The following is a 13,134-nucleotide window of genomic DNA, read 5'->3' as shown; positions in this document are numbered from 1 at the left end:
AAAGTTTTTATTAAATAAGACATATTGTAAATTATGTATCATGAAAGTGTTTGAATGCTATATGTACAAACATTCGGTACATGTAAATTCACACTCTTATTATAGGATCATAATGTAAAGTTCTGATTGTATGTGGTAAAATTGCTTATTTTCTGAGAAAATGACACTATGGAATTTATACCATATGATACAGAAGAGCTGCATAAAGTACCAATGAAAGTTATTTAAAAAAGCAATTAAGTGACTTGTTTTGTTTCTTTTAATGTTCTTCCATGGATTTTCACCAAACCTTCATGTAGATATTTCTCTTTTTTTCTGCACTATTAGGACGGCAAGACACTAGGGTAATACTATCCTTTCAAAATATTTGTAAAACACATTTCATAATTTGTATCTTGTGCTTTCATAATCATACCCACACTCGGCTTTTAAGATTATATGATTTCATAGATCTCCAGTTCCAATTCACTCGCACAATTTGCCTTGGTATTTTCTCTTTCTCTTTCAATACCACCCTACACATTGTATCATGTTTAATAATGTACATGGAGGCCTACAGACATGATCTACATGTACATGTACCTTCCATCTCGTTTGAACTGTACATTACATCACTCGCCACCAAACATATCACACATTCATTGGATAGCATTCTGAAAAGTAAACTCAAATTTAAGGGAAGACTGTACTCCAAGGAAGTCTAACAGGTTACAGGCGCGGATCCAGGAGGGGGCCGAGCCGGCCCCAGCCCCCCCCCCCCTATTTTTTGACAACCTGCAGAAAAAAGTGCACTCTTTAGTAACTACGAAAAACAGAAAGAAAAGTAAGAAAGAGGTATTATACCCATTATGTGCAATTTACAGCCTCGTAACGGCCGGCCCGACCCCAAAAGGAAACGAGAAAAAGATGAAGGAAAGAATTGAAAAATAGACTTTATATAAAAATTTTCGCTCGTGCTTCGTGCTCGCATTGCCTGTGTAATGAATCCCATTTAAGAGGATTAAATGACACTTCATATATCCAGTTCTGAAATCAATTTGCACACAATATTTTAGCTCTCACATTAAGCTTTCATTATTTTGTTTGATTTACACAAATTGTTATATCAAAATTTTCAGCGCGCAGCTCGCATTGTTTGATTTGTGAGATACCTATCCTGTTTGGAAATTCTTGCCAAAATTTGTCAAAATGCTTCTTTATTATGTCAGTATAAAAAAGAATTAAGCTCGTGCTTCGCGCTCGCATATAATTGTTTGAGACACACAGCTTACATGTTGTTTATTTAGATAAAAACGCGCTTTGACTGTCCATTTTTCAAGTCGGAATATCAAAAAATTTTGTGCTCGCGCTTCGCTCTATCATTATTTAATTGGTGATACTTGTATCCTCTTCACTAATCACAAAAATCAGTCCTAATCGAGTCCCTTTTCACTTTACTATATTAAAATTTTGGCTCGTGCTTCGCGCTCGCATTGTTTAGTTGGATACTTATCTTTGTTCATGATTATAAAAACTGCTCAGAATCTTTAGTTTTAAGGACATAAAATATCAAAGAATTATAGCTCGCCCTTCGCGTTCGCATTATATATTAAGACCACATGAGATACCTTATCTTGTTTATAACAATAAAAACTTACATATACTTAAGACTTCAGTCATTAGTTAGGATTACCCCCTGAACCCCCCCCCAAAAAAAAAATCAGATTATAGCGGTCAATCGAGAAAAATGTTGAAAATATTTTTTCGGCCCCCCCTATTGGCGAAAGCTGGATCCGCCCCTGGGTTACACATGCCTAATTACAAGTTTACTGGAAGGCAAAAGATATTCATTCAAGCCAACCCATTCTCAAGTTTTAAATTTGATATTGCTGATTGATAAAAATGAATGAATATGGTTGACAATCTAACACTGATTCTAGGGAGGGTAACTACTGAACTTCCTTTTTCCAAATTGGGTAGATACATATCACCACTTTGGAACTACTTTTTTACTGGCGGAAGAATTAGGGCCATTTTACTGTCTCAAGTGATGAATTTGATCCTGTCAGGTGTAGTCTTCACAAAAATCGATTTATTTTTAAAATGAGTTGGTCGAGCTACACATACCCTTTTCTGGTCAGATATGGAATGTCAGACATATATCCTATCCCCTGGTAGTAAACATTCAACCCTCAAATTTCATCCTTATTTTCAATAAGTTTTTTTTAAAGTGCCACTTTAACACCCGAGTCTATGGGAAATGTTTCAGAGAACACCCTGCCATGTGCCAGTATGGTTCAGGAGGATACACTTTTAATACAAAACAATCAAAAACACTTTGGGAATCTGGGTGTTAAAAAGATATATAATAATCATTAGGCCCTTTAATTCCAATTTTGGGAAGCAGAGGGCAAATATTGCCTCTTGGTAAATATTGTAATGTGGAGCATAAAGTTTATTCCCTTGGACTGATGAACAGGCATAGTCCTACAAGCATAGCAAGTATGAATGATAATGGTGGAAGATTGGTTATCATTCAAGTGGACATACTTTTTTTTTCGAGACTACAGGATTGAAATGTTTCATCCTGGGTATTTGAAGTACTGTATACATCATCCATGAATGAGCTATATGGAAAAATTTTGTATTGAGTTAGTCACCCTAGAGCTGTTCATATTTGTATCTCTAGCACAGAGCTGCCAACCTGAACAAGAACATTTCAGTATTTTTAAAGCTGAAAATCAGTATTTTGGCGAGGAAATCAGTATTTTCAAAGAAATACCTTAGGACAGCACATAAAACTGGAACTTGAGAAATCAGTATTTTGCATGAAACAATCAGTATTCTTCTCATTTTTCAGTACTAAATACTGAAAATCTGTACTACTTGGCAGCTCTGCTAGCATATTGGATTCTACTTTTGGACAAAGTTTGCCTTTAGATATTATGAGTTTTTAATCATTGCTTACAGTGCCACCCATTGCCTTTTTATTTATATTTGCTCACATTAAGAAATTGTAATTTACTGAATATTGTTTTAGAAATTGCTTGGCAGCTGCTCTTTTCCATGAATACAAAATGACAGGGTTCATTGACAGTGCCATTGATATCCAAGTCTTTGTTAGTATCATTGTTCTAACGTTAACTCTACCAAAAAGTCACGTATTATGCATTAAAAGCAGCAAGGCTCATGATACATTGAAGTCACTGAACCGAGAACGAACCATTTTGCAGTTTCATTCTATACATGAGAAAAGAAAATCATTTGAACTATAAATTGTGATGTGGCTTCCAATTAATGAAAAAAGTAATGATTAATGTGTGTATTCCTTTACACTGCTTCAATTCATAATTCATCAAAAATAATGTAATGTCTAGTCATGATGGACAAGGAGGCCAAATGATAACCAAGGCAATGCATTCAAAGTGCACAAGAAAGATGCTTTCCCCAGTGCTCATAGACCGTTGATGACTTGATGTTAATGTGGGTCCAATGATACAAAGCATGAATGATCAAAGGACTGATTTTCACAACTGAAAGTATAAAATCATGTGAAATCAATCACAAAAATCGTTTGCCTTGCTTTGTGTTGCGAACCCAAGGCCCTAGTCTAGCAAGCACTGCCTTTCTTCCTTCAACATTTCTATATGACGTTAACTGGCATTAACTGATTTTATTGTATTACTCTATTTTTAAGTATTTCTATTTTATCATGCTGGTGTGATTTGTTGTTGTTCTCTGGTTTTTATAGTTGCTTTCACTGTATGTTGTATGTAATGTTTTACTCTTTTACATTGTATGATATTGTAATATGTTTGTTTACATTTAACAGGGCTCTCTTGCAAAGCAGTTGTATACTGAAGAGACTACCCTGGGTAAATAAAACAAAATAAATAAAAAAATATGAAAATACATAGGCCTGTACACATTTTTTTCAAATGCAAAATGAATATATTATTAGGGCGCATTACTCATGAACATAAGTATTTATAACATTTTATGTGACATATTATATACATTTTTGGCTGTTTTTATTCAGAAATCAAAAGAAGAAACACTAATCTTGTAATCTAGAGGGAAGAAAATGCAGGAAGTCAGTGTAATCCTAGCTTTGCTTGGATTGCAAATAATTTGAGTGCTTGATCAGCAGACCCTTGTTTGGTGATTACAGCCTGTTCATTGATTGAAAATGTTTAGACTCTACATGTAGTTGAATTTAATGTTTAAAGCTAAACCTAATTTTTTTAAGCAACAGTGTTCATATTCGAAACTCTTCATCAAACTGCCAAAAAACATGTCAATGACTATGAGCATTGAACACTAGCTAAATTTCTCAAGTTTTATGTTTTCATGGTTGAAACAAGTACCCTTTTTGCACATGCTTCTGCAGTTTAGGAATTATAGGGGACCTCTTTAGAAGTACAGACACACACAGACCAAGAGGCTTCATCAGTTTCTTCTTCAAAAGAATGCTAAGGAAATATTATATTTAGTAATATATATGTTAGTATGTTTCATCATACTAAACTGTTTTGTTTGTAAATGTCAAGAAACATTTCCAATTAGATGCCTTCCCATCCATTTATAAAAAAAACAAATCATTCCTTGAACTGAAACAAGAATTTCAGCCTCATCTTTGAAATTGAAATGAACAATTCCCCTCAGCTCACTTGTTTAGAGTCAATTAGTATAGACCTATATCATACCAAGATCAACAACTCTTTTTACTCACTACATGTAATGTGCAGTTCAGTTTTACAGACATTGTGCAACATAAAAGTTCAAATTAGAATATTTCTATGCAGGGAAACAAAATTACACTGGGCTTGGGGCAAATTTGCCCCTGAAATGCTCCAAAGACCCTGGAAAACTTAAAAAGAGCCACTGAAATTCACACAGGGTCCACTGTAAACTTTAATACAATGTGGCAAATTTGATCTTGTGAACTCAAAGTAGCCCCAAAAAATAAATTATTTTTTTCTGTGTCTATGAAAATGTTCTGATAGTCGTTGCTGATGATTTGCACAGCAAAACCACTTTGGAAAACAAGTTTGTTTGAGTGTGAACATGGGGCTTAATCCCTTGGTTATCATACCTGGTGGGTGTTTCATAAAGCTGTTCGTAAATTAAGAGTGATTTTAAGAACGACTGGTAATACTTTCTTATGGTAAATGGTATATTCATTGGCGATGGTTTAGCACATATGAAAGGATCACCAGTTGTTCCTGAAGTTGCTCTTAACTTATGAACAGCTTCATGAAACGGCTTCCTGGAGAAAGAATATATCTATCAGTGTTCTGACGGTCGTTGCTGATGAATTGCACAGCAAAGGAAAACAACTTTTAGTATGAACATGGGGCTTAATCCCTGGTTATCATACCTAGAATTAGAATATTTCTATGACAGTGTTCTGACAGTCGTTGCTGATGATTTGCACAGCAAAGAAAAACAACTTTGTTTAGTGTGAACATGGGGCTTAATCCCCTGGTTATCATACCTGGGTTAATTTCCTTGACAAATCATTGGTGAGATACTCTTCTTCCTGTTCATAATTAACAGCCAGTTTCTCTTTCTCTTTCTTCAGTGAATGGATCTTTTTCATCAACGTGTTGCTAATGAATTCCTCCTCTTGTTCTGCTTGTGCTTGCTGAATGAATAAACAACAGAAGAAGAAATTACATTTCTCAGTGAAAGCAAAACATAAACATGCAGCTCACACAGTATAACATACTCAAGGATTTTCTTTCAATCGATCAGAATCTTTAACAGTAGACAGGTCTATAAATACTTTGCACTTGACAAATTAAAAGCACAAAACCAAAATTAGCTGGTACAGAAACCCTGGCCCTTGTGCAAGTTCGCATGCATGCATGAAAACAGAAATATGAAAGAATTGGATCAACTGCAGTTTGAGAACAAATGGACAAGCAATTAGAAAGTAACAAGCATTAGACAAAAATAATTAATGGGAAAGTTGTGAACCCACACATTTTGCTTTAATACAATGCCCAACATCCCTACATGTAAATCAATGGCTTTGATGTTGACATCATTGCATGAACAAAATCTCAATCGCGAGAAAAAAAAATAATTCTGCCAATTTCCAGTTTCTGTTCCTTCCATATATTGTACTATCAATTTAATCTTTATGGAGTATTTTCAACATTTCATGAACCGAGTAACTCCTTTCCTCAATTTATTGTTGTTGTTACTTTCAGTATTCATTTTCACTGTAGCTATTGTGTGAACAAAAGTTGGCAATATGATAAGACACTATAAAAAGTTCAAAATCACTGTTTTTCAACACAAATTGGTAAATATATCTAACTTTCTATTAAAAAATACTTTAAAAAGCAATATGTAGCAATAACTAACAGAAAAAAATATCACATATATGAAGTTATATTTTTGTTCCCATTTTGTGATTAGGTCCATGATAAATCAAGGCTTCGATCATTCCATTACGTCCTGAATAATCTTTTCAAGTGCACCTTCAATGTGCAAGCTTTGGAATCCACCCCAAATTAAAAGTAGTTTTAAAAAAAAACAGAACAGAACAGAAAAGCAGATATCTATACTGGTTATAGTTTGACAAGGTAATACACTTATTATTTCAATTTATATTAAGAAAGTTATGTCTTTTTAAACCTCATTTCAAACAATGTAATTTAGGATAGAAAACTTCCCCTTCAATACATTTTTTTATTAATTTTTTCAATACTTTTGTTACATTTACATTCTTTTCACCAAATACAATTTGAGATTTATATGAATGTACATGTAGGTCTGAATGTACTTTTTTACTTCATTTTTCAAAACTTTCTTCTTTATTGTCTGATTTCTTTCAAACTTTCAGTTGAATCTTCATTCTATACTTTTGTCCTTTGAAATTTGCACAAATCATTTAATTTCCAAGTTTGGGTTCCTGATTAAATTACTTGTTTTGTTTCTTTTGGTTTGTTCTTCATCCTGTAAAAATTAAAAAGTTGTTGTTCAGTTTCACTCTAGTAGGCCTAATGTTAAGGAATTTTTCAAAATGTTACTCTGCTAGATCAAAGGTTTTTTCAAGGAACCGCAAGAAATGTTTGCAGATCGTTGCAGCAAGACAAGAAACCATGTGATGTTTTGATTGTCTGGCTGAGTGATCGGCTCACTTGATCTGTTCCTTAAAAAAATGTGGTTTATACTAGGCCTAGTAGATGTATACAGCAAAGATAGGTCAGGTTTTGAATTTTAATTTTGTCAAAACATGAAGAATGATTATCACAAATGTTTATGTACCACCTGCAGCTGTGGGAAATGAAATTTCCAGACCTTGTTTAGTCTTCGGTATTTGCAGTTATTTCTACCACATGTCATGTGATCTTACAAGTGCCATAATTTTAACTTTATTAGAGCTTATGCCCTTTTTACACAGGATTTTCTTAACCCCGGACTATCGCTAACCCCGTACTATCCTTAACCCCGTACTATTTTTTTTCCTTTTTACACATGCCAAATTGTTATTGCTAACCCCGGATAAGGAATGCTTGCTTTTTACACACGAAACTCGCTAACCCCGGACTAGTGGTTTTTGTCGATCATTCGTAGTACAAGTGCTTCACTCGTACACTTTTTACACACGCTACAATTTCCTTAACCCCGTACTATAGGTGGGGCCAAATTGCCATTTAGCCCCACCTATAGTACGGGGTTAAGCTTAGCCCACTTTCGTTTTACACATGCGATCTTAACCCCGTACTATTGCATTTAGCACCGCAATTGGTGGGATAACCCTGCTTTTTTGCAGGGCCAAATAATCCCGTACTATAGGTGGGGTTAGCCCACTTTGCAAAAACGTTGTGTAAAACGAAAGTGGGCTAAGCTTAACCCCGTACTATAGGTGGGGCTAAATTGCCATTTAGCCCCACCAATAGTACGGGGTTAAGGAAATTTTAGCCTGTCTAAAAAGGGTATTAGAGGATTAGCTCAGTCAAGTGTAACCCAGGGGCTTACCGTGTATTTGACCATACTCACGGGACTAGCGTGATTTATGGTCTAAATATTTCTCCAAATGAATTGTGAAAAGAGAAATTATGCACTTACCATGATTGTATGGATGAAAAACGAAAAGTTCTCTCCTACCCCCATTTCGATCGGCCATTTTGTTGCAATTCTTAACAAAAATGGCCGATCGAGACGGGGGTAGGAGAGAACTTTTCGTTTTTTGAGGTTCCAGTCTGTGCCCAGATGTCAGGAAAACTGCCACTCATTAGACCTTCATCCATACAATCATGGTTAAGTGCATAATTTCTCTTTTCACAATTCATTTGGAGAAATATTTAGACCATAAATCATGCTAGTCCCGTGAGTATGGTCAAATACACGGTAAGCCCCTGGGCTCCCTGGGTTAAGTCAAGTGAATGATTTAACATTAAATAATCTCCAAATGCCTGGCTAAGTAATAACACTCACATGTACTGCGAAGTTAGTATGCTATACTATTCTCGCAATACTAATGCAAGGTTAGTATAGCATTTAATGATCATAAAGTGACAGACAATGGCTGGTGCTGGCTGCCTCACATCACACCAGGCGCGTACGCAAGGGGGGGGGTTTCGGGGGTTCAAACCCCCCCCCCTTTCGTTTCCTTTTTTTTTTTTTTTTTTTTTTTTTTTTTTTTTTTTTTTTTTTTGCTTGTCTCGATCCCCAGAGGTCGGTCTAGTCAAGGAGTTATCTGGCAAGCGCTTTGATAACTCCTTGGTCTGGTTACGGACAGTTCCCCTACCCAATAATGTATATGACAGCAATAATGAACAGAATCTCATGTTTCCGACGAAAAACACAGAAAAAATTTCCGCTCGCTTCGCTCGCTCCATTTCATTATATCTTTTATTTCCGCATGTCGCCGACATGATCACGGTATCGCCATTTACAAGGCCATACATGATTATCATGATGTACATGTATACTTATGAATACAAGTGAACCTAGACAAAGACATACGTTTTCTTACAAAATATGTTTTACCAATATGAAAACCAAAATGACGGAAAACGCTAAAATGTCGGTTAGCTCGCTCCGCTCGCTCGTAATAATTTATGAAATTCCATAAGTATCTAGTCTCCTGTTCAAGGCCGTATTATGAGTGTTACGAATAGAAGGACATGTAGCATCGACTAATACTTGATTTACTAACAAACTATTGACAAGAAATGTATATTTTGACGGGAAAACGCGAAAATTTTGGCTCGCTCACTCCGCTCGCTCGTAATCATTTATGAAATTTCTTAAGTTTCTAGTCTCTTGATCAAGGCCATATCATGAGACTTACGAGCAGAAGGACATGTATCATCAACTTATATGTAATCATTACCAACAAGCTATTGAGAAGAATTGTATGTTTTGACGGAAAAACGCAAACATTTCGGCTCGCTTGCTCCGCTCGCTCGTAATTATTCATGACATTTCTCAAGTTTCTAGTGTTCTGATCAAGGCCATATCCAGGCGCGTAGCCAGGGGGGGCGGTCGCCCCCCAAAAAACGTCCCCAAAAAGAAAAAAAAGAAGGGAAAAAAGGAGAGGAGAAAAGGAAAAGGGAAGGAAGGAAAGGGAAGAAAGGTAGCTTTGTGTTTTTTCTATTTATTCTTTATTTTTTTCTCAAAAGAGAAACTCCTTCACTCTTCTTGCTTTAAATTCATATATGAATTTTGCTTCCGCGCTGTGCGCGGTTAAATGACAATATTGAAGTTCTCCATTGTTCCCCCACCTTTTCTCTAACCCTGTTTTTCCACCTCAGCTATGTGCTTCTTGCCAGTTAAAGTTAAAATTGTATACATTAGGGCATGAATTTGAGTAAGGTTAGGCCGAAGTAAATGTATGAAGTTATCTTTTTTTTTCAATTGATCGTGCAACTTCTGGTCTGGTCGGCTCCGAGCGGGTAAAATCTTTATATCAGTTTCTGCCGTCACCTCCATAAAGTCAGCTTCTCCCGCTTTTCAGCTCATTACTATAAACAACCATAATTTGGGGGCAAACAGGTTCCTAATTTAAAAAGAGGAAGGTATGGAATTCGTGTCGTATTAAATAAAAAAGTACAATATTTTTTTTATCAAATTGTATTAAACTTCATGTCATTTCCCTGTATACATTCATCTCCTGTCCTGTTTTGCGCCCTCAGTTTGAAATTTTGAATGACACTTAAGTTTCTTTATATTCAAAATGAAGCGCTTCAGGATAAGTAAAAAAAATTAATCATCCTTTATTATATAGATAGATAATTTCAATAAATCACAGAAGTTTCAACTTTATGCGCACTATTTTCCTTGTAATGAAGTTCAATAATCTTAGAAAATCAATTGAATTAGAGACGATTGGGTATGAGAGATATCTACATTTGATGAAACGTCCGCCCTTTGAAATTTCAGTTTCATTGCTCATCGCGGGGAGGAATATCTTCCTCTACCAATCTTCTCCTCTGTTTTGCGAGTTAAAAATATGCACTGATGCTAAATTGTTTGTAATCAAATCTGATCTTTCCAAAGAAAGTTTCAATATATCTTTGAGAATACCCTTTTCTCGGGACCCTTTTTTATGGCAAGAAAAATTGATAAATCACTTTAGCTTCCGCGCTTCGCGCGGAGTTATTACCATTTTGATTCCCTCCATTGTATACCTCTTTTGTGCGTTTACAATCACTTTTGAAAACAAGGTTCAAAATCGCAATATAGTCAACCGAATTGGAGGTACTAGAGACAAGAGAAACGGCTCCTTTTCATTTTAATTTATGAAACACTAAAAGCTTCGCGCGGGAGGGGGAAACTCCCCCTCCCTGCACCCACCCCCTAGGGAGCGCGCTTTGCGTGCATTTACCGCCCCCTCCAAAATGAAATCATGGCTACGCGGTTGGCCATATCATGAGTGCTACGATCCGAAGGACATGTAGCATCGACTATGATACCAACAAACTATTGACAAAAAGGTTTATATGTTTTCAACGCAAAAACGAGAACATTTCTGCTCGCTCGCGGGTCATGACCGCACTGTTACATACCCATCCCCACTTAAATGTTATTGTCTTATTTGCAGCGCTGAAAAAAAAATCATCACCTCCCCCCCCCCCCCGCTCATCACTTTTTAGAGACTAGGCGGGAGATTAAAAAAAAAATCAGCTCGAAAACCCCCCCCTTTCAAAAATCCTGCGTACGCGCCTGCATCACACAATATCCAAATTCATATTTCATGTTAAAAAATTTTTAGGAATAGGAACCCAAAAATATCTCACAATTATTCTCACGAAATCTCTGTCTTCTCACTCTCTCAGATCTCAGTCGTATCTGTCTTATTAAGTATCATTCTACACTGTATGTTACACCTGTTTATCTTTTTCTTTCTTTTCTTTTTTTCATGCCATTACATTACATCATCGGGTATCATCACAATTTACATTGCACTGCTGCAGCTCGCTTTGCATGCCTTTGAAGTTTGATTTGAGACAACTCCCATACAAAACACACACAGAGTCACAGGCACTTACGATGTTGACGCTCGCCTTCCGAAGTTCTCGATTTTCGGCCACCAAAGACTTGCATTTCATCTTGTACGTCTCTAATTCCATCTTCAAAACCTTATTTTCCTGCTCCAAACTGGCGATTCTATTGAAGAGCTCCTCCCGTCGAGGAATTGGAATAGACATCTTGGTACTATCCGTGTCACTTTCTATCTCACTGGCACTGGCGCTGTCTGCCATGTCGGTAGCCATGTTGTCGACTGTGATATGATCGGTATGCTAATTTTTATCATGAATATTTATCCGACATCTGCTAGAGCACGTGATACAAGTCACAAGGCCGACCTGAAATAAAATCAGTGATAAAGTCGTTGTTCTCTTCTTTTGAGAATGATAAATTTGGATAAATAATAAACCGAAATGGATAAATTTGAAGTTCAAGTTTGGAAAAACTGAATGGTAAACGGGGAAAACGTGGAGGAAATAAATAACCTTTCGGGGCATTATGAATAATTCATGAATACGTCATATTTGTCCACATGCTTCTCATGTGAGAAACACCTGTTTTTATTAGTCATTCCCATTTTAGGTTGACTAACATGTGTTGCGATATATTGGCATCCTTTTTATCATGGAGGTAGAAAACCTCCATGTTTTATCATAGAAAAGTGGTTAGAGGATTGGACTCTTAATCGCAAGGTTGTGAGTTCGAATCCCAACTCTGCCATTGTCTCCACTTTGATAAAAAGGCCCGAGAGTGATTTCTGTCGTCTATAACGTGAGCCACTATGACTGATTAACCTAGACGTAAAACGTACGTTTCATAGGTAATTGGTTATATGCCAGCTTGGCGTTTACCAGCAAAAAATGATGTCCTGCCGAGTTCCTACGGGAGTTACCACAAACAGAAACAGAAAACCATATTTCCTTTTTTACTAAAATGTACACACAAAATACAAGAATTTCGCCAGGAATTTTGAGAAAACAATTGACACTAAGGAACAAATATGTAGGGCCTAATCTGGGAAGTATCTCGGGTATAAATTCCTGGCGGAACATGTTCAAGAGATAATGCTAACGGTTTGACTTTGATCTTGAATTCGATAACCATGATAAACAATTCACTGAAAAATCCAGATGTATTGATCTATTGAAAATAATAGTTTGGGTCTGTTTTCAGTTAATCTATTTTGATTTATCCTTCAGTTGTATGCTTCATTGTCAATTTTACAACTTAAGTTGACTTACTTTGATTTTTTGAAGTAATTTTTCTTTATTTCAATATATAAATTGTCTTTTAAATTGTCTTAATTTGTTTCAATTTATTTAATATATGTTGTGTAATTTTGTTTGTGTGAGGTAATTTCGCTTTATGTTAATTGTAATTCATTTATTTTGTAAATCATTCTGTCTACAGGACTCGTGTAAACTAGGCCTTTGGGCAAGCGTTTTCAAGGTTTTTTTTTAAAACAAAAACTGAATAAATAAATACACGTTTTCCACATATATATATTATGAAGAGATGGCGCTCTTTCTGATAAAGCATACCAGGATATTTTTACGCTGTTCGGGAGTCGCAGTTCTGGGGAGCAAGAGGCAAGACGATCGAGGCAATGTCATTTTCCCCCTCAACTCAATAATTGGGTATAAAAGAGTCCATGGCCCGGGA

At 36.0% G+C, this 13,134-nt stretch overlaps 1 protein-coding gene across 1 annotated transcript in view; it reads right to left on the bottom strand.

Moving 5' to 3' along the window:
* The window catches only part of LOC121431598 (coiled-coil domain-containing protein 6-like), a 46,153-nt gene extending 34,398 nt beyond the window's left edge, over nt 1-11,755 (bottom strand). Inside the window, exons 1-2 of the mRNA XM_041629158.1 lie at nt 11,493-11,755; nt 5,477-5,626 (exon numbers count right to left, since the gene is read on the bottom strand). Coding sequence (XP_041485092.1) covers nt 5,477-5,626; nt 11,493-11,717 — 375 coding nt within the window. The 5' untranslated portion in view covers nt 11,718-11,755. The remainder of the gene's footprint in view (nt 1-5,476; nt 5,627-11,492) is intronic.
* Nucleotides 11,756-13,134: the final 1,379 nt, after the last annotated feature.

This window comes from Lytechinus variegatus, chromosome 18 (assembly GCF_018143015.1).
Source record: "Lytechinus variegatus isolate NC3 chromosome 18, Lvar_3.0, whole genome shotgun sequence".
NCBI classification, from domain to species: domain Eukaryota; kingdom Metazoa; phylum Echinodermata; class Echinoidea; order Temnopleuroida; family Toxopneustidae; genus Lytechinus; species Lytechinus variegatus.
The sequence above is the reverse complement of the archived record's forward strand: the minus strand, read 5'-3'. Positions and strand labels throughout refer to the sequence as shown.